At 39.6% G+C, this 23,260-nt stretch overlaps 1 protein-coding gene across 23 annotated transcripts in view; it reads right to left on the reverse strand.

Annotated features, from left to right (window-relative positions):
* Positions 1–23,260, reverse strand: part of ADGRL2 (adhesion G protein-coupled receptor L2) — a 297,985-nt gene that overhangs the window by 243,108 nt on the left and 31,617 nt on the right. For all 23 annotated transcript variants that reach the window (XM_073593665.1, XM_073593662.1, XM_073593661.1 and 20 more), the window contains exon 2: positions 8,917–9,083. In XM_073593665.1, the coding sequence (XP_073449766.1) occupies positions 8,917–8,989 (73 nt within the window). In that variant the 5' untranslated portion in view covers positions 8,990–9,083. The remainder of the gene's footprint in view (positions 1–8,916; positions 9,084–23,260) is intronic.

Here is a 23,260-nt window from a genome sequence, read left to right on the forward strand (position 1 = left end):
TGATAAAAGTTATAGCAGATGTGCAATTTGAGAGCAATTTTTATAATTGGGAGTTTCTCTCTCAGTAATTTGGGTTTGGTCAGAATGTGGTATCTCAAGTCGTTTGAATTCAGCCTTGATTTCCTCCTCCGTTTTACCATACCACCCCCGGGAATGTGAACATTTTTTTTTTCCCTTTTATCCGAATACATTTATTCTGATCTTTGGTCTCTTTTTATAAGCTTGTAAAAATTAGGTTAACTGTCTCTCTGTGTATTTACTTTTGAGTCACATGAAAGAACTGGTTCTTTTTCCCCCATTATTTGCAGCCAACTGATTACTTAAGTAATAAGAAAAAATTACGGGAATTTCCTGAAAGGTAACGACTAGTAAGAACTCAGGGAAAAAAAAAAAAAGCCAAAAGAGAACCTTAAGACACAGCAAGAACAAAAAGCTTACAAAGTAAGTGCCTTTGTGAGAATGGTCATTGTAAAAGCGTCAATCAGTTATGTAGACATCCAGTCCAAAATTTTTTCACATTTTCATTCCTTTCCTATCCTCGTATATAAATATTGGCTTTATAGTGGAAACTGTTCTTGGCAAAGGCGGAATTTATTTTACCACTGCTGGTTACAAAGACTACATTCTCAACGATGACTTCTCTTGCCCACAGCAAGATATGCGCTAACCACTGGAACTAACGCGGTGGAGGCCCTTTAAGCAACAGAAACTGGCTGATGTTTATCGAGTAACCAACTGCGTGATCTGTCGGAGAATATCCTTCCATGTGCCACTCAAAAAAGTATTTGGTTATACAACGGGCGGAACGCACTGAAAATGAGATTAACCTTTTGTATTCGGAAAAGGCAGCTGAACACGGCTATAAAAATGTTAATTCTACGACATGGATGGTCAAAGCTTTCATCACCAATAGTGAAGGACTTGATAGTTTCCCATTTGGAGAACAATCCCCCCCCTTCAACGGTCCAGCAACCTCTGCAATCATTTTATACATTTAATTTGTAACATTCTGAATGTACGAGAAACATTTTGTTTTCTTACCGCTTACGTTCCTTTCCTCAAAGATTATACTCTTGAACCAGAGACATTTTTTCGGAACGTGCAGAATTTTTGCAAACTTTCTAGGTTTCCTAATAAAGCCTCGTTATGATATTAACGGACTTAGATCTGACTCTTCAAAGCATAGAATCACTGGCACAAACTGCATCACGCACAGGTAGATTAAGGGTTGGGTTACATAAAAGAATTTTTTTTTCCTCAAAGAACAAACGATTCACCCATTATCCATTGACACTTGAAAACCAGCTTAAGTTTACAGGCTAAGCAGAGACCAATGATTCACAATGGATGATGGTGTAATGTCAAACACGTATGGTTTATCTAGCCGCCCTGCTGCGGAGTGTTTACTCCATGAGAATCTATTGCTTGACATATAGGGGTCAATCTCGGGCAATTTTGAGATCTATCTCTAAGTCAGGTAGCAGAACCCCATAAATCTCTAAGCCATACTACAAAGTTGCTGTCCAATAATATTTTTTTCCTTTCCCTGTAACTGTAACAAGGCCTTCAGGACCTGCTGCATCTTGTAGTTCCCCAACAGCTGGAGTGTGAGAGATTAGCCATGTCTAATCTTCTGAGCAAAGGGAAAAATATTCATTATGGCATAATGAGTAATTTGCAGACACCTGCAATCCCTTAAAATTATACAGAAAACATACAAGATTAGCAGCGGGGAATTAATTTCATTTTCTGAAACAGCTGCACGATCTTACAGAGAAAAAAAAAAAAAAAAAGTACACAACATTTCCATTACGAAGTTAGAAGGGACAGTTCCAACAGTCATCCGAGTTCACGTCTTTAGCACAAACGCTTATTTCCAGTTTAACACTTTTTCATTCATATTAGGTGCTACTAATTTTTACAGTGTTGCCTTTGGCGCTGGTTCCCTCTCCTCAAGTAAGCTGTAAGCGACGTGAATGTGCTTTCACGTGGCTTTTGTGGCCCTAAGCCATCTTAATATCCACATATGAAAGCTTGTACAATGTTCTTACCTCCAGAAATAACTCGTGATTTTACCTAGATATTTAATTCTCTCTCTCAAGAAAAAAAAAATAAAAAATAATAAAATAAAAACCAACTCCAGCTGCAGGTCTGCAGGACTGAACAGATACTAAGCTTGAGGCTTTTGGCTGAGACGAAAATTGAACGAATGAGTAGACTGATCAGCTCGAAGATTACAAACAAGCCGAATGATACCCAGTATTTGCTGCAGAGTTGCACCAAAATTTTGGCGGCCGAAACACATGGTGTCATCGGTATTTTGCCGATAAGAGTAAAAAGGTACAGACAAAAGTGCCGAAAAAAAAAAAAAAAACGCACACAATTTTGCCTTCATTTTGGTGTGCTTATAGTGTGTTTTTCATAGGTCATGTGACTCAAAAAAACGCATAAAAAAAAATGTAACACGGGGAGATGCGTTTTTTGGTGCTGTTCTGACCAAAAATGCAGCAAACAGTGTGAAGACATACATAGAATTTAAAATGGGTATATTTTTCTTGCGTTCCTGCGCTAAAGGTGCCAGTAATGGCCGACAAAAAAAATCCTACAATTTAATTAATATCATGAATTTAAAAAAGATGAATACAATTATACATATTTTTTTTTCCATTTTTCGGCCAAGTGCACCATACCTCTAATTTGCTGATGCACGCTATCCATTAAAATATATGTGTTTCTCTTTTTTTGATGTCCCAAAAACATAAAAAGAAAGCGAAAATCTCTTCAAAACAATGGGAAAACCCTTCTTTTTTTTTAAACTTCTGCATGCATTTTTATGACCGCAATAAATATTAAAAGGTTGGTTTATCCAAAAGTATTCAGTTTAGCTATAGACAGAGCCTATCTGGATCAGTCATCCTCTTGCTTATGTGTCTGTAAGCCTGTTCTTATTGACCGATGCATGGTCCTTGATCTTTTAATTGCATTCTCCATAGACTAAAATAAATGGAGAAAAAAAAAAAAAAGTTCCAGAAGAGTGGGAGCCCCACATAAAAGGCCACAGCAGGTATGTTAAACCAGAAACTTGGTTCTCACAATATTTAAAGCCCAACTCTAGCAACATTTTTAAAATGATCTCTTGCTGTGGAGTTGCACCCGCACGGTAAGGGTTAAATTATTTGCTTTGTCTAGGGGAGAAGAGAAACACGTTGTTTACTTAACAGATCCTCCGGGTCAGTGGTAGACTGTTCATAGTCCTCCATTGGACGGGATGACGCCAAGGGACTCAGTTTTGGTCTTGATGAGGTTAGAATTCTAGACTGCTAGAGCATGGTGGAGAACATGCTGTGGGGAACGGTCTAGCAGCGTGAAGGAGCGTAATATCATGCAAGTAAATCCTTTTTTTGTTCCCCAAGTCTTAAAAAAAATAAATTAACCCTTGCAGTACGGGCGCAGCCACAGCAAGGAATATTTTTTTCAGTTGCCCAAAGTTGAGCTTTAAAAAAAACAAAAAAAAAAAAAAAAATAATAACTTGATGGATGGTTTAACACACCAGCATCCACCAAACACATTAGTTTTGGTTGGCGTCACCCCTTAAATATCTAATTGTCATAGGAAAAGCAGCTAATATCATCCCTTGTATTCCAAGAGTAAAGGAATGGACTTTCAAAAACAGCTCGTTATAACCTAACCAAGCTTGAGTTCTACAAAAGTGGCTACAAGAACGCAACATTCCAGGTTTATTTTCTTAGAACAATCTTCTTTTTGGTGTTTAAGAACTTAAACTGAAATATTTCTTCTGGCGGATTAGAGAGAGAGAGTGAGTTTTGAAATTTGATGTTTTTGAGTACACATCCTCCTAGTGTAATGGAACCCCCCTCAAGTGCCTAATCCCTCGTATACATGGTTTAAAATAATCACCCACCGACAACTGGCGTGCATTCCTGCAACATTTCCATTTAAACAAGACTTCTACAAAAAAAAAAAAAAAAAAGTTTCACAATAGCTGGAGCATATAGCTGAAGCAAAAACACACTTTTTTATATGAACACCACAGTCATGTGGCTGTGCCATTTATTTGCTGAAGGTTAATTAGCTATTAGAAACCCAGTCCAGTCAAGGTGGCTGAACTGTTCTTCACATTTCCCGCAGCAAAGCTCAAAGAGTGCTCCGAAATCAACAATTTAATTTTTATTTAAAAAGGAGAAAAAAAAAAAAAAAACAAATAAACGGGTGGCTGATCTTAACCTCGTCACTAAAATTATCTCTTTAATAAAACAAAAGTCACACATTTTCTGCTGTTGAAAATGTGTTTAATAGGATTTTCCTTCCATTTCTTGCCACTTATTAAGGATTTAATTTTCAAACCATTTGTCAAAATATCTGTCAAAAATAGTGCGATAAGAAATTTGAAAAAAATTAAATAAAATACCCACTATCAAAACGCATTTTTTTTTTTTTTTTGTAAAGCAATTATAGGACACAATAAAAAAAAAAACACTAATATAATTTGATTTATTATTCAAACCCTGAAATGGCCACAAATGCCAGAGATGTGTCGCAGTTGGAAGAAGATGACTTATTTTAAGAAAATTATAGAGATGGCTGAAATAGGATGTTTACTGGTAATTAAGCTTCTGATTTCTGACAACTTAAATTTGGCTTTTTTTTTTTTACACTTTAAGTATCTAGGACAAATGATCACGAGGACACGTAGGGGAACAAAAAATGCTTTAGATACACTTACATTTTTAACTGACGAAAAGTTAACTGAATAGCGATGCACCGGTCTAGATCGGCTCCCGAAAATTATCGTCCGAAAATAGAGTTATCAGCATTTTGCCAATGGAATAAAAAGGTGCCGATAATGGTCGTCAAAAAACGTGTTCAATTTTGCTGTGTTTACAGTGCGTTTTTCATAGGTCATGTGACTAAAAAAAATGCATTAAAAACGCAACACAGGTGCCTTGTTTACAATGCATTTTAATGGGGAAGGTTGTTTTGGTGCAGTTTTTTTTAACTAACCAAATATGCACCAAAAATGCAGCAAGCTGGATTTTTAACACCGCAACAGAAATGCGACAGACCAGTGTGAAGACATACATAGCATTTTAAGGGATGTATTTTTCTTGAGTTTTTCTTGCACTTTTTTTTTTTTATAGACGCAAAAGCGATTCAAAAACTGCTCAGTGTGAAAGCAGCCTATCGGTCGAAAAGGTACAGATATTAAATTCATATTCATTTCAATTCATGATATTAATTTTTTTAAAAAGTCTTACAAAATACAATTATACAGTAAATCCTTGCATTGCGAGCATAGTTCGTTCCGGAAACATGCTTGTAATCCAAAGCACTTGTATATCAAAGCGAATTTCACCATATTATTTCCCCATAAATAATGGAATCTCCAATGATTCGTTCCACAACCATTTATTCATAAGTCCTTCAGTTTATAGTCCATATAAAAAGATTATAGCAATGTGACCAGGTTGTGTAACCATAAAATGTCCATCCATAAATGGAAGCCTCTACAAGGGGATTGGAAGCAAAATCCAACAGGAGCTATAGGAGTATAAAAGAGAAGAGAGGCGCCTCAGTGTAGCAATATGGTTACATTTATTGAAGGTACAACATTTAGCAACTCACATGGTTGATGATTAAAAGAGGGGCATCCAAGTATGCAGGCATCCGGGGTAAAGCTGTCCACATAGACCGCCCTCCGAACCGCCGTCTCTCACCGCTGTCAGTCTGCAATCGTGACCGGGAAAACTACTCTGCAGTAGAGCGAGCTAAAAGCATGGCTTGAAACGCTCGTGGAGCACAGCATGGAAGGGACGAAGTCAATGGCGGTGAGGAGGATGGTCTATGTGGACAGCTTTACCCCGGATGCCTGCATACTTAGATGTGCCTCTTTCTACATGTTCTAAATGTTGTACCTTCATTAAATGTAATCATATTGCTACACTTAAAGGTGCCATTATTCTCTTTTATACTCAGTTGTGACATGACGCTACTTGTATATCAAGACATTGCTTATTTATCAAGTCAAAATTTATTTTAAAAAATGTTGCTTGTCTCGCAAAGCACTCTCAAACCAAGGTTTTACTGTATATATAAAAATAGATATTTAAAAAAAAAATTTTAAAAAACTGTCCATTTCGGTTTTTGGCCAAGTGCATCCTGAATTTTGGGTTTTGGTCCAGAATTTTCATTTTGGTGCACCACTACTGAATATATTGAAATGTTTAATATTTATTTATTTATTTATTTAGCCCTCAACATAAAAATCATACAAAACACACTATTGTACTAAAATAAAAACTGCACAATTAAAAAAGTAGGAAAAGCGCAGTTTGCAAGTTCAGGGATTCAACCTTAATATTTAAATCGGACTTAAAGTTAAAATAAATTAAATACCTTGAACATTTTAAATCTTTAGCTCTCAAAATAATAAAGAACGTACAAACACACTAGACATGTCCTAGGAATATCCGTACTAAAATAAAAACTGCACAAAACGAAGTAGGAAGAGTGCAGTTTTGGAAGTCCAGGGATTCAGCAATCACGCTCAAAGTCACCAGAATTAACTCAGTAAATACACTTCCTGTGAGCTGTACTCCCTAAGAGCCGGCAGCTTAGGCTATACACAGCAGGGGAAGAAAGATCTACATTAGGCTCACACAGCAGAATAACCCCTCCATGAAACTGTAGAGAGATGCTCTCAACGTCTTACGGTTCTTTAAAAACCTCTATAATACATTGTAAAAATAAACTAAATGAATCTGCTGTCCTTTTGGAATGTAGCATTCAATCCTCAGGTTACATATGACTTTTTTTTAAGGGAATATGTTCCAAGAGGTGTATTTTTTGTTAAACCGATCACTAGGGTACTGCGGCCACGATATTGTAGTAGGGGACCTTAAATCGCTTACCAAAAGCAACCTGGTTTGCTAAAAGTCCTTCAGCAGTGGAGTGTTCTTAAAATGTGTCAGAGAAAACTAAATTTGAGTACTTTCCAACTTTTTTTGGTTGAGAATTATAGGGATGCATTGATTAGCAAGAAATATAAAAATCACTAAACTGTTCTTTGTTGACTTGACTTCCAGTTAGAGAAGTAGCAAGCAGATTAATAATACAGAAGGGATGTCAAAAAACACAATCCTTCACGTTCAATCTAAACAAAGATTCATGTTACTACAGACACAAAAAGACCTCTGTGCCTTTAGACAACCGAATCCCAGGAATGACTTCTGCCTAAAGATAAACAAGAATTTCAATCCATAATCCAGCACCCACACGGGTGTCTGGTATCGCTATCAGCATGGCGTGTCACCTGCGGGAGAAGCAGATTTTGTGACTGATGAATTACAACCTTGGGACCTGAAAGAAAAAAAAAAATGCAGGAGAAAAAAAAAAAAAAAAAAAATGGAAAGGAAGCGGTCCCTGCGATTACCCCACAGTGCTGCAAATATCGCAGTCTTGAGAATTTGTGGTTTAAAGCTGCCCCAGTTAAAGGTAGCTTGAAAGACATGTAAATTAGCGACGCCAAGTTCACATTTGCGGAATGCAAATCAAATTGATAATAACATAAAGGCATTATTTTGTCACTGTGAATTCCCCAGGTTGGCGGTTTCTAAGATTATTGAAATGGGTGTTTTATAGCAAGTCAGCTTTTCAGGAGCTGCTCCTCTGGATAAGAGGACAATCTAATTTTTGTGATTAAGACATTAAGAAAAAAAATTAAAAGACCAACAGAGTCAAACCAAGTCTTTCAGGTATATCTCAACCTAAAAGGAATGTCAGGGTGGGCACCAGCAGCTTGAACCTTCTGCTAGACTCTGATCTCTGAGGTTTTGATGGCAGGATATCCATCTTGTGTCTACTACTTGCCTAATTATTTTTATACTAAAGAAACCTTTTGGTAGAACATCCTGGGGCATAAGGTGGTACTCGATTTTGGGTAGTGCCAGATGGCTCAGAGCAAATATTGTGGGTGTTCAAAAGGGTGGTGAAATTTGAGGGATCATAGATTGGTCCTAGGCGACTGAACCAGTCAGGATATGCTCTACTAAAATCATGGGGTAAAAAAGCATGGTATGGTCTATTGGTAATGTGGCACCAATGTGTGGTGGGTGAGGAGCACATTGTACGAAGAGTCAAAAGGCTTTGTATTTATTTGATGGTGCATCATCATTCATTTGGCTCTACAATGGGCAGGACTGGCAATTCTGATGAGGATATCCTGCCACTAAAATCCTACAGAGATACAAGAACCAGCCAATGTGTATATATGTATTCCAGCTTGCCAGGTGCCATGCCAAACTCAAATGTCAACTGAGTTGGCCTTCAAAAGGGGTAATGTGGACAGTACAGTGCTCCGTAGCAATTCTTCAAATTATTGTTCAATGACTATGCTAAGCTGATCACATTAGTTGCTACAGGCTACCAAGACTACGACACCGACAATGCTTTTAGCAGCACATTTCGGAATAAGCCAGTGTCTCCTGACATTGCTCTTCAATGTTCTGTCTCTTCACATCTTAGGAAATACAGATTGGTGTTTTTTTTGACAGACGTTCATTATAAAGCCTACCTCAGGTAGACAATAATCTGTCAGGTGGCCTAACTTATTCCATAATGCAAGGAGAAGGAGGGTGGCCAATACTCACGGCACCCTCAACAACCACACAGAATAAAAGAAGGTTGCTGATCGGTTGTCCAGGTTTACCAGATTTTACATATTGCTCTGTACTCTGTTAGACCCGTGTCTCCTTATATCCATTTTATTTTTTATAGAACACTACATTCCCACAACAAAAGGAAGTTGCAGTCCATGACCTGCATAAATCACAAATCAAGAAACAACTTGTCAGAACCATGAATAGCCCTGCTGTCATTTATTAGACAGAGACTCTTACCTTCTGTACACTGCAAGATGGCAATAAGAAGGAACAACCAATGGGTTTGCATTCTGCCGCCAGGAGACACCATTATTGATCCCTCGTAATGATTTCTTTGTATTCCTTAAAGAATCCAGTCAGAGAAGACCAACTTCATTGAGGAGAGGAGTAGACATTATTCATGCCTGAAAGAGAACAATAGATAATCAGTAGGATAATACACAAGGGGAAAAAAAATAATGCATTATAGGGCGATTATATAAAATCACAAGCAGCCATTTTAGAAACGTACAATTTAATACAGAAGTGTGATGTTTTTGAGGTACACCAGGACAGTCATTTTGATGCCAAAGGTAGTCCCCTAATATAGTCTACTGCTGCCATTTGTCTCACAGAGGTTGCTTACTTCTAGCAAATGTGTTTCTAAAGTCCCGTTTAGAAGCCATTTTGAAAGCCAACACTGCCAGGGTTTCCCTCAGAGATGTTAGCCACTTCTTTTATTTACTAAGAACTGGAATCACCAGTGAGGAGAACAGAAGAGGTAGCCATTTTGCAAGCTGGGGCAATGAGATTTTAGCATATAAATTCATACACAGCCAGTTTTATTTCTAAACCAAATAACTGGAATCCATGATTCACTTGTCACCAGTATTTAGGGGACCGGTGCACTTTAACCAACCCCATGACTGCTTTGACTCAGAACGCAAAAATGAAATATGTTGAAACAGGATATTCCAGCTGAGATGTAATGCTACATTTACATATGGTACTTGGTAGTTAGACAATAGGAAGAATAATGCTTAAATAACCCTTAAAATTCTGTGCATTCCTAAGAAGAGTTCAGCCTGTCAAGCTGAAATTCTTCCCCTAAAGTTCAGACAACACAACATGGCACACTACAAAGGAAAGACTAAAGTCAACACAAACAAAATGGAGTCACAGCCGATCATGGAACCTAGCTAATGTTAAATGCATAGAAAATTGAAAGAATGTATGCATTGTCTGGGAGCAGACATTCTGCAGGTTTTCTTTTTTACATTAAACAATCTGTAGTCCTTTACAACATAAGACACGTGGGAACATGAACTAAAGTAAAAAATATATTTAAATGCGCTTTCTGCTTAACAGCGCATATACAATTACGGAATGCTAGCTGCATTCCAGATACAGAAGCTTTTGGTATTGTAAAATACTAAATCAGACTTGCAGTAAAAAGAGCAATGGTGGGCAGAAACCCTTAGCAGCAGATCAGACTCCTGCTTAAGAGGGCCCATTTACACTGACGTGTTTTAAAGTGCTAGAACACATATCTCCATCTTCCCCATAATGAAAACAGAGTCTGTTCCCATCCCAGAGTTACAGTGCTGTGCATTTTAAAAAATAAGGCGTGTCATTTTTTTCCTGAATTTTAGCACATTGGGTCTAAAGAAGTCAACATAGAGTATCAAAACACATATAACATGCAACATGTGTTAACATGGTCAATAGCTGTCAACCCTTGGTAAATTGCTGTTACCTTTACCCAATCTAAATTGAAAAACGCACACAACACACATGCAATGCAAAAAAACACAAAACAATTTCCTGCACTTGGGGGCTTAGTCTACAGGTGGGTGGTGCAGCTAGAATGTGGAATGTCAATGGTCTTGCTGCCCTCCTCAGAACAATGGGTATCCTTAGAACTAAAACATAAAAAAGAAAGGAGGGTGCACTGAAAGATACCAAAGATATTTACAAAAGATAAAATTTATTAAAAACTGTAACAGTAGTAGTCATACTCACAAAACGTGATAAAAAGGCTTGTCAGCACACCAGCAAATGGAACCGTGTCTCTAGATACCTGCAACCTGGACCAGATGTTGAGGAGGGCCCTCTTCCTCAGAGTCAAGGCGGTGAACAACTGGCCTCCTCCGGTTACCTCTATATATGTTCACATACACACGTCCAAGCAGACCCCCACCAGATCGTGCCCAACCCCTCAGTGAGGGCACCACCCACTATGTGGACCAATGTTAATGGTAATAATAACAATCAAAAATCATGTTATAGTGTAAATGCTGCATGTAGTCACTAATTGTAGTTAATATGCATACCTGCGCTGCTCCCTAACTCTGATATGGGACTCGGGCTCCCTGTTCACAGGCTGGGGACACTTCCATGGTTGAGTAGTAGCATACACTCCCGATTTATCCACATAGTGGGTGGCGCCCTCGCTGAGGGGTGGGGCACGATCTAGTGGGGGTCTGCCTGGACTTGTGTATGTGGACATATATAGGAGGTACCTGGAGGAGGCCAGTCGTTTACCGCTTTGGCTCTGAGGAAGAGGGTCTTCCCTCGAAACGCGTAAGCCGTTTGCGATGCCATCTGGTCCCCCTCAACATTTGGTCCAAGTTGCAGGTGTCTAGAGACACGGTTCCATTTGCTGGTGTACGGAAAAGCCTTTTTATCACGTTGTGTTTGTGAGTATGACTACTGCTGTTACAGTTATGTTATAACAGTAAATGTTATCTTTGGTAATGCACAAGGTCGGTGCGCCCTCCTTTCTTTTTTTACACATGCAATGCACCTGCCCCCGAAAAAAAAAAAAAAAAAAAAGGAAGAAAGAAAACCTGCACCTATATGCACAGCATAGCTCTAAATGGGTCATTAGATCTATGAGACCTGTACACACTGGGAAAGCTATTACAGCCTATTTCTCAGATCCAGCTCAAACACAGATTTCAGCATCCACCACACCCTGAAAAGGGGAGCACCTCAATCCCATGAAACGTAAAGGCCACACACAAAGCAGTCCAACAAGCAGATTAAAAAATAAACCATAAAATTCCATATCATCAGTCTGGATGTGGTTGCCGCTTTGCTTTAGACCAGCCTTTCTCAAAGTTTTTTTTTTTTTATCAGAGGAACCTCAAATAATTTTAGGGTCCCAGGGAACCCATATTACAATTTAATTTATCTGAGCTGTTCTGGAAGAATGCCTCTTATATTTGTAGTCAGTAAGAAGTATGTACCCCCAACAGAGGTGGTTAACATTCCACCCTTGCAAGCAGTAAAAATATTTAGAGTCATGCAACTGGCTCTGCCAAGTGGCATTGGGCCCCAAACTATGTAGGCACCATTTGATGGAAGGTCAAAACACCCACAGCTCAAGGAATCCCCAAAAACCTCTGGAGAAACCTTAGGGTTTTATGGAACACAATAAAAGAACACACAGGGGGCGCAAAGGCCTAGTACATTATCCAAGGTTTATTAAAAGAAGCCTAACAGCCAAATGAATACTCACAAAAGACAGAAGTAATACACATGACAACAATCTCCGATGGTCAATCAACATGGCGACGAGTGACGAAATTGGCATTTGGTTAGCTTGCCAACAACGACAATTGTTTGGTCACTTGTCGCCACGTTGATTGACCATCGGAGATTGTGGTCATGCGTATTACTTCTGTCTTTTGCGAGTGTTCATTTGGCTATTTGGTTTCTTTTAATAAACCATGGGTAATGCACCAGGTATTTGCGCCCGTGTGTGTGTTTACAGTGTATAGTTGGATTCCCGTCTGAGGAGAGCAGCACTGCTGAAGCATAGTCCCGGAGGATACATAGAACCTGCATTACATCCCGGTCTGGTGACTGTCCTTTTGAGCGCTGGAGAAAAATAGTTTGTTCCATGGAACCCACCATGGTTGAGAACGGTTTCTTTAGACCAAGGTTTCTCAACTAGTGTTCCTCCAGAGGTTACCTTGAGCAATGAGTAATTTCTGCCTCTCAGATAATTTCCCACTGACACAAATGATCTTTTTAGCTATATATAAGGGGGCAATTCTTCACAACGACCACAAGTGCAAGGAACAGTCTTTCCACTGACCATCACATTAATGTTTCATGAATTGTAGATATAGTAATGTTTAGCAGGGGGTTCCCTGGGAGCAGAAATTAATTTCAAGGGTTCCTCTGAGTTGAAAAGGTCAAGAAAGGCTGCTTCAGACTACTTGCTGGTGACAAAGGCTTTACTAAACAGAAAGTAGGGGTTAATATGACCACAATAAAAAGTCGATGCAGGTTCTAGACTTCCCTATTAAAAAAAATAAAAAACAATTTCTATGTTGATGTTGGAGATTAACTGTTTACTTCCTATGTGGGGCAGAGAAGGGGAAATCTCTCTAATGGAGTACAGCACAGCAGTAGAAACCCAACAGTGGTTTTGTTACCCAAACTATCCAAACCTAAAAAGAATAGAAAATGGCTGGACTTACACTTTAATTCTGAAATGGGGAGGGTTTTGATGAAGTAACTGGACTGTTTGTTAGTACTTCGAGCATGAGAAAGATCTCTCTTCCCGCTACAAGCAAATGCATGCATATGCAAGAAAAGAAAGTATCTCCCTATCTGCGTACCATAACTATTGTGTTTTGTTTGGCCATTCGATTCGATTAATACATATAATAAACTCTCCACTTAAAGTGCAGCACAGGAATTTACTGAAATATTCCCGTGCCTTCCAACCAATCTGACTATCATAAATTTCCTTCCAAACGCCAATAACCCGGACAAAACAGACATTTCTGATATAAACCTGTACTAGAATCTTTTCAGCAAAGATCTTATCACGATCTTCCTTTGTTGAGTAAAAGGCCTATCATAGACGCTATAATGCTGACATATAAAAAGCCAGTTAATGCCTTGCTGCTTAGCACGAGCCTCTCTCTCCCTTTCTCTGCTTCACCAATGAATTACCGGAATCTATCTCTACGCTCCTGACAGCTCCCCCTTTAACCGAGCTGCTTGTAATGTGCTGAAGCATTTTTAGTCTTACTGAAAATAGAATGTTTACACGGACCCTATTACATGCATGTAATATTTCAGATATGTTTGCAGGATGATCAAGAATCAAAACAACAAGAGAGGCGATCTTCGGGTCATATGAAGAAAATAGGCTCATATTTTTACCCCTCCCACACATGGCTCTCAGCTCAGAATAATGGACACTGCAGGCTGCATCTCTGGTAAACCGTCATTGAGGCTCAACTTGAAAAAATGGAGACACCTGACACTTCATTTTTAAAGCTTGGCATTTAAAAATTGCCTTATGGCAATTTGGACAGATTAGATTCGGAATTCGAGTTTAATTTGTACATGCCTGCTTTAAAGCGACTTTGTGCTTTCCCCATGCATTCCTCATAGTTATCTTGCTTTCATTTCTATGCTGCTCCATTCAGCTACCAGGAATGAAAGCCCTTTGTACCCTATGAATCACTGGAGATGTTTCTTACCCAGTCTACAAACCCCCTGGCAAATAGATGCACATATTTGCCAGCACACCAAGGATCCTCTAAGGTTTTTATTGCAGAAAGATCACATCACATGAGCAAGTGCAATGTTTCGGAGCCTCGCAGGACCCCTTTGTCAGGCTTGTGAGGCTTCGAAACGTTTCACTCGCTCATATGTGATCTTTCTGCAATAAAAACCTTTGGACAACATTTGAGGATCCTTGGTGTGCTGACGAATATGTGCATTTATCTGTGATGTTTCCAGTAACCAGCTGGTAGTCGCTGCAGCACCCTTTGTTCCCAGGTACGTGTGAGAGGGGAATATAGACAAGACCCCTGGCCGATAGTTCCACTGAAGTAATATAGAGTGAGTCACATGAGCTACCAAGTGTTTCCTTCAGGTTCTCATGCTGAATAGAGAGTGGGAAGAGTACAATGGTAATTTAAGTACATGCTGCTGGGGATAGGGGGGTAAAGCCAACCTGCTGCTTTGCCACAAATTGATAAAGCAATTTTTTTTAGGGTGTGTGCACAGGCACCTTATGCTCCCTGTTAACATTGGAAGTGTCCATATAAGGTATAGTCATAGAGGTAGCTTAAAGAATCCCAGGAAGTACTACCTTCCGATGGTATTCCTTTTTGGCTTTCCTTTTGTACAGCATTGTTGGCAGATCTAAATCACACAAAAATATGAACCCTGCATACATTGCCACCTTATCAGGGTGCTTGTCCCCTTCAGATGGTACTGTGCACATGACCGGTAGATGTTCAGTCACACCGATAGAAGACCTTGCAATAGAAATGCTATGATGCCAGAATGCATACTCTTCCCTGCTCTTCTAGGTGACAGCAGTAAGTTAAAAAAAATGACAACTTGTTATTGTGGTTGTCAGATTGTCCAGGAAACCCCATTTGCAAATTTTTCTATTTGGGCAGATCTTCTTCAGGTAGCAAAATAGATCATTTTTAATATATACTCCATGTTTTGCAGATTTTGCAATTTGCCCTGAACAGGAGCAATATGACATATCATTGGTCTTTTATACAGTGTGGTCTCCAAAAATTGCGAACAGGCACACTCCCACGAGCACAACACTACAAGAAGCCCTACAACAAGCAGAAAACTGAAGCAAAAAACAGCTGGATAATATGACATCTAATGGAAAAATAATACAAACTACTAGCCATTCCAACACTGGACAACATTTCCATAAAAACCATCTCCTTGGCCACCAAATTGTAAGCCAAGACTAAAGCTTCATATGTCCAAAACAAAAAACTAAATAAATAAAATAATATAGTTCAGAGGGTTCCTAAATCTTGTTTAAACCTTTTCTAGTGACATCAACGGAGGGATGTGCCTACCCACCATTTACTGAATGTGGGCTCCTAAATTGATCCGACTGGCTCTCCTATCCTGCATTAATATGTCCACCTCTGTGCTTCAGGAACCTAACAATAACGTAATACAAATAGATACATGTGCTCAAGCTCAGGTGATGAACAGCTTAAGGCTAAAAAGAAGGACATAAAGAAAAAATTGAGAGGACGTGTGGACAGGTCTAACATTGACTTCCTCAGACAATATAATTAAAAACACGTTTCCACTTCCCCCAACACACACACTAAAAGAGAGCAGTGATAATTTAAAGAAGAACCTTGGAAAACGTGACCAAACAAAGGACATATGGTCCATGTTAGTGGTGAAGGAGGAGACATTCAAGGCATGTCTTCACTCTGCTAGACACATTAACACCTTCTGCATAAGTGGGTCACACGGGTACAATCTATATTCACTTATGTGTCCTATCTATTGATTCAGCTGCAAAGCCCTCTCCATACAACAGTGAGGCAGAACAATAAAAACAGAAGATGAGTCTAAATTATCATACTGTCAGCAATGGATGAATAAGCGGCCAATAAACCAACACCACAAAAAGAGGTCAAACAGCTAGTTGTGGTTAGAGATGAGTGCAGGTCCTCAGAATGCCATTTTTTTTTTTTTTTTTAAACCTCACGAAATGCAACATTTTGCAAAAACTGACACTTGTTAACCCTCATGCAGTAGACTGCATTGTTGACCCTCATGCAGTAGACTGCATTGTTGACGTGTTTTAAAAGGTGTTGTTGGGGTAAATAAAGCTCTTAGTCTTTTGTATACCACTTACTGGTCATGCGTTTCATACTCCCAAATTAGAGCACCATTTTCCCCAAAAGAAAACTGGTTATTTCCACTCTGATTCTGGTAAGAGAACCACAAAGCACATCCCTAAAGTTAGGGTCAGTATAAAAAGAGAACTCCGTTTAGATAAAGCTAATCTGGAGGCTTACATCATATCCAGTTTTGCAAGTCTTCTCTATAATGCCAACCACAGCAGTATGCACAAAATAGAAATATACAAATTAGCTTCCTGCAGCCGAGTGTAAATTAATATATTTAATTTTACATGGCCAATACACATCCAGTGCAGGCCATAGACGATACGATTTTCTTTCCTGCAAACACGGGAGCCATCCCTAAAGGAGAACACAGCGATTACTGCCGGCTATAGCCCCTGCCAATAAACCTTATGTAAAAACCCGGTATGCTGGCTGTACTGAAGTTGAGTGATGGATCGACTTTGGTACAATAAGCCTGTCAATAGAGGGTTCGAGTCTCGGCCGGTCCTTGCTAAACCAGCCAAGATTTGAACCACCTATGGCCGGCTTTGGTATGTGGTACCTGAGCATCACATCTAAACTATATGACCAAATGTATGTAACCACCCTTCCAAATAATTACATTTATGTGTTTCCAGTGGAGGGTAATTACATACAAAAGACATTTTTAGACAACTGTGCATTTCCAACCTTGGGGCAACTGTTTATAGAAGGCTCTTTTCTGTTCCGACACAACTGTGCCCCTGTGTACAAAGCCAGCTCCATAAAGACATGGTTTGACGAGTTTCACATTGAGAGGCTCCAAGAGGATTGAGCTCAGGGCTCTGTGCGGGCCACAACACTTTTGGGATGACCAGGAATGCCAATTTTAAGCCAGGTCTGCTCATCCAACAATAATACTTGACCTCACATATGCTCTTTGGCTGATGTTGGATTGAATGAACACAAACGCCCACAGACACACTCGAACCTTTTGTGGTAAAGCCTTCCCAGAACAGTGGAGGCCATCACAGCTGCAAAAAGGGTGCCAACTCCATATTGGTAGGTTTTAGAATGGAATAGCAAACAAGCTCACATAGGCATGACGGTCAGAAGCCCACAAATTATTCACCATATGGATAGAAATTTGAGTAACACACTTTTTTCTATGGGTCTTTTGGAACTTGGTTTCTATTTAACTTTACAATTGGGTTTTATTATTTTTTCACTTTAGAAATTTACTTTTCTTCCAACATTTTGCATGTGTATTAAGCCATATAGCTTAATACACAGAAAGAAAAAAAAGTCAGCAGAGGATTCATTGATCTTTGTGGCACTTCAAACGTTAATCAAAGTAGTCGGCCGGGCCAAAGATTTGAAAAGACGAGCACCAGGTGCACTGTTCTTATTAAAGTGGCCAAATAATCTACCAGTATGTTTTAGGACCGCAGAGAGAAAATGGACTACACAGACTCATAAAAAACAGGAAGAACATTAACTCAACTGAAAATGGCTTCTGAAAATGCCATAAACATCTGTTATCTTTAAGATAACCCACATAATGATGACCGGTGTACACATTTCATTAAATTATTTTTCAGAATTCAATAATCTGATAGAAAAGACCTGTGATGATAAGGCCTTTGGCGCCAGGCTACTGAGAGGATACAGATTTCAGCCAACCCTGAACCAAGCTACATAATCATTCTGTTATATTTTATGTTCAATTATTAAATTTAATTTATTGTCTGAAGCACAATTCTCCTCGCAGTGCTGAAGTGGCAGGATTACCAGCTATGGACCACTGATGATTCTTGTGGAAGATGCTCAATATATAAACTGTATAAAAAAGGTGTGACCCATGGTAAACAATCCAACCAGAATTGTCATCTCTAGCACAGTTGCCAAACTAACACCTGGTGGTTACCGACAATCATTCTTTCTGATGTCCTCCATTTTTTGAGAAATGCCTCTTCAGAAGCGACTATTGAGCAACATAAAACTCACTCTCAAAGAAAGTAGAATTTTAATTTATGCCTCAAGGTGGTTAGAAAATGACTCCTCATAATGACAAGACTACATTTTGTTTTTGCTGTGCAAGCGATTAAGCATAGTTCACTGAAAGTTATCTTCTGAACTCTGTATGGTGGTGAATTCCTATCTCCAATACTTAGTGGATGTTCAGAAGAATATGCGATCTCTATCTGGTCATCTATCAGCTGCCTCTGCCCTAAGGGAGCCAGCAGGGCGTGCATTAGCCAATTGGAACCTTTGAATATCTATAGGGACCTCGGAAAACACATTCCAACTGAGCATTCTTAGATGACATAGACCAGTTAGGATTAGTTTAGGTCAGTTACTGCTGTGTGTCCACCCTCCCAAGCTTCTAAGATAAGCAGCTCCTCAGTTCTCAGGTACTACTCCTCCCTCCAACATAGCCACCAAAACAGCATAATTATTCAATGCATGTACACATTTTTTCAACATCCATTAGAAGGATTTTTTGGCCCCAACATTAATCATGAACCATCTTAAAACTTAAAAATACCCAAGAGGAATTTTCCAATACCTCCAGGCACAAGTAGGCCGATATTCCTTCAGTCTGAAGTATAGAGTCAACAGTTAAGCCAGCAAAAGTAGCCCAAGTTCTTGCAGTCCTCTGCTAAAGACAAACCACAGAAGTTTCCCAGTCACCTCTTGACATCTGAGCTTTTAACAATGCCACAGGTCCACAGATACAAACTCTTTATACTCTATTTCAAATCACATTATTATTTTACAGAAAAACATTGCTGCTGCGCCAAGATGGCTTCCAGCTTTACACTCCTTCACATAATCCTCTTCTTTTGTAAACAGTGATACTATAATACAGGTCTCTTACCTACGTTTGTCCCCTCCCACCAGGCCGTAGGCAGTCATCCCTCCAGTGGAACAGTTACCTTCCTCCCGTACATTCGCATAACTCAGTACTAAGTGGCTGCACCCCTCACTTCCCGCTTCTGCCTTTAAACTGCATTACGTTAATGCAGAGCCTATTAATGATTTATGCCTCCTCTGGATCACGTATTGGTGATCGGCGGCTAATAAGACATCTCCAGTTCGCCGAGTCTGAGGGGGGGGGGGGGTGAAAAGGAAATGGAAGAGATTCTTTAAGTCAATTACAACTGTTACATCTTAGTGCCCTGCTGAGAAGCAAGTTAAATATGCTAATACTGTTGGACACCACAGGCAGGCTTAAAGGCATTTCTGCAGCTGCATCTATTAAGACGGCTCTTTATTTGGTGATACAAACAGATCGTATTCCCCAATTTCCAAAATCCTGCGCTGTGCTAACCGTGAAGACATCTGGAACAAAAAAGAAAGAAAGAAAAAAAAAAACTGAAAACCAACAACCTGAATTTTGGATGAAGACGAGGCTGGTGCTGAGCTTGCTGTCTGCTGAGAGGGGGCAAGAGAGGTGACGTTAGGGGATAAGATTGTCAGCTGCAGCGTTAAAGCTTTGCATAAACCTATTTTAATGTGGAAGGCGACAAGCCACTTTCTTGGGATTCTTTGTCCCCCAAGTATTGGTGGGAAGAGAGACACGGGTATGCAGGTGTGATCATATGCACCACCTGCTCAGAAATGGTTATCAGGATTTACCAAACTGAGGGGGAGAAGATCTCATTGCCTCTAGCAACCAGGCTAAATTCCACATATTTTTTTCTTGCAATGCAACAAGAAAATTAAATTTCTTAGGGTCTTTTAATACATAAGGATGACTGCTTGAAAATGGGCAGTTTAGTCAATTGTCAAGCCTAGTGTTTAAAGTAAATCTAAACCCAATAGTAAACGTTTAATATATTTCAGCTTACCGGCCCTTACCATTAAATAAAGTGGAATTAAGCAGCCACAAGAACATTTTCTGTAAATCCTGTGTCCTGTGAATGGTCATCAACCTTCCCCCCTCTATGCAATGTATATGTGAAGAGAAGAGAGGTCTTTTTATCCCACACCAGGAGAGCAGCCTAAGGTGACACTGCTGCTCCTTAGATAGCAGCAAGTGTTGTCAGCCTAGGACAGGAAATGGTGTTGCTGGCAAAAAAAAGATTAAAAAAAGCCTTAAAGTGGAGCTAAACTAACTGATTTAATAGTTTCCCAAAACATCCCATGAATGATAACCGTCACAACTGTTTGTGCTCAATGAACTGTCAAGCCATCAAATGGCTGGTGTCATAACTGATCATATTTGCAGAACCACAGGAAATGCAGATCAAACAGAGGCTACAATGCCAGCTTCCTTGGCTGTAAAGGATGGGCGGTTGATCTCCAGGGAAGAAAAATACTTACCATGATTCGGGTGATATACTTCGTTTATTCCTTGCTACTCAGCAGCAGGCACTCTCCACCACTGTCCAAACTATCTCAGGTTGTGAAAAGGCCCATCAACATCCACACGTACAATGTAGGACTGCTGGTCCTGCATTGTATGTGCTGTCGTTAGAGCGCTGCGACGGGTTGGGCAGTAAAAAGGGAAGAGGCTTCAAGACGACTGTTCACATAAAGACGAGGAAGCCTGTGGGTGTAAAGAAACAGGGCAAGAATATCACCTTATTTATTATCTTCTAAGGCCAGGTGTATGCCCTACAGCTGTTGCAGAAGTACAAGTTCCATCATGCCTCTGCGAGTCATGATTGCGGTTGTCAGGGTCTTGCAAAGCCTCATGGGACTTGTAGTTCCAAAACAGCTGGAGGGCTGATGTTTGCCTACATGTTGAAGGCAAAATGAGCAGGAGCGTGGAAGTGGACCCATTGCAAAAAGGTAAGGATTTTTTTTCTTCATTGTTACTAAATGAGTGTCTGTCCACAGGTTATGGGAACACATTTTTATTAACCGGAAATTTTTCTGCAAAGCAAAAGGAAAAAGACCCATGCCCATGGCCTTTACAGTAACGCAATCTGACAAAGGCCAAATAATGGACAGTAGGCTGAAGGGTAGATCGCTACCTGCTACAAAAACTCAAGATGGGCTACAGTTTTTAAATGCCAGTCTGGGCCAAAAGCTGGCCATATCATCATGTAAAATATAAGTACTCAACTTGTGGCCCTCCAGCTGTTGCAGAACTACAAGTCCAATAAGGCATTGCAAGGCTAACAGTTACAAGCATGACTCCCAAAGGCAGAGGCATTGTGGGACTTGTAGTTCCACAACAGCTGGAGGGCCACAGGTTGAGCACCCATGACGTAGAACTTTTCTTTCTTTCTGAAATCTTTTTTTCAAGGAAACATATGGGAAAACTTCAATCACATGCACTGTGATCAACCACATCTGGCCAGCCTCCTGCAAACATGGCAGCATGCAAGGAAATTCCGCACAATCCACGAGATTTGTTTTGTACAGAAAGTGAATTTAATGTTAACATCTGTGAGATCATAGTCTAATTACTCCGAAGTGAAATCTGAAACAAAATCAATGGACACATAAGATGCAATCTCTACTGTGTTTGGCTCAGCACACAAAATCCTTGACTCATAAATCAATGTTACAAGCCATTCAGCCAATCGATAGTCAGATTCCCACTTGGTCTATACATACAGCCACTAAATGAAATAATAATGACTTAAGATGTGTCATACTGGGTCATCAATATCAACAAGGAGTTGGCCATAGTAAAGCCGAGATTGAAAAGAAATCACAAAGACTTCTGCAGCTTGGAGGGGAAAGCGGTGTGACTTGCACAATTTGTTTTAGTCTTTATGGAAGAAATAAAAAAAAAATGGCTGCAGGAGATAAAAAAAAAAAAGTTCCACAGAGAAAGATTAATAAAGCCGATTGGCAAAAAATGAACATCTAAAAGCCCGTTCATATCAGTACCTTGAAAATGAACTTCTTCAAAATGAACTTCTTTAGGTGGACCCATCAGTACCTTGACAAAGAAATGCATTCCTAGTGTGACAACATGGGCAACAGATATGTTTTTCAATGCACTGCCCTATTAGAAAGCCATCTTTACGCTCCATGCTGGTATTCTGCATTAAGTGCAAGGATAAAAAGGATAAAAAAACAAAAACAAAAAACAAATTTGGCATCTACAAAACCAGGAGATGGTTAGAGGAACTAAAGGACGAAGGCCTTGTTTATATGGGGATCAACCTGTATAAGACCAATGTGTACAGCAACTTTGCCAAAACCTTTGCTGAGTTTCTGGTAAGCTAACAAAATTAATTTTCCAGTATGCTTTTAAATAAAACTTCAGCATGGGGGATGGTAAACTTAAAATTTTAAAGAAGAATTCCAGGTATGGATATTTTATACATGGTTACTAGGGTTGCATCGATACCACTTTTTTAAGACCAAGTACAAGTAACGATACTTTTTTTTTTATGTCATGTGACAGTGGACTGTGTCAGTTTTTTTTTTATTTATTGTTTTTTTACAATTTTATTTTTCACAATTTTATTTTTTTTTGCGTTTTTTTTTTTTTTTTACAATGCTTTCTTTATTTGGGGGGGAGTGGACGGTGTCAGTGTTTTTTTTTTGTTTTACTTTATCCCCTTTGAGACAGGGAAAAGGACAGAGGACACAGATTCCCCAGTTATTTTCTCTGCAGCCTCAGCTGCACTGAAGATTAATGGACAGGACACAGAGGCTCCTGTTCATTCATAAACTGAAGCACCGTAAACACAGTTTACGATGCTCAGTTATGAATGGACAGAGTCAGTGATTACTGACTCTGTGCATTTAGAAAAGGAAGGAACTGGTAAATTACATATTTACCAGCTCCTTCCTCGGCTCTCCATCCTGACAGATCCGGGACAGGGGGGACCGGAGGAGCACGGAGGACATGGATGGGGACCAAAGGAGCATGGAGGACAGAGGGGGGACAGGAGGAGCACAATGAGGAGGACATGGAGAAGGACACAGGGGGGAGAGTCAGGGATGATCAGTGCTGCGGTGGGGAGAGTTACGATCACCAA

The sequence above is a fragment of the Aquarana catesbeiana genome, linkage group LG07 (genome assembly GCF_042186555.1).
Source record: "Aquarana catesbeiana isolate 2022-GZ linkage group LG07, ASM4218655v1, whole genome shotgun sequence".
Classification (NCBI taxonomy): Eukaryota; Metazoa; Chordata; class Amphibia; order Anura; family Ranidae; genus Aquarana; species Aquarana catesbeiana.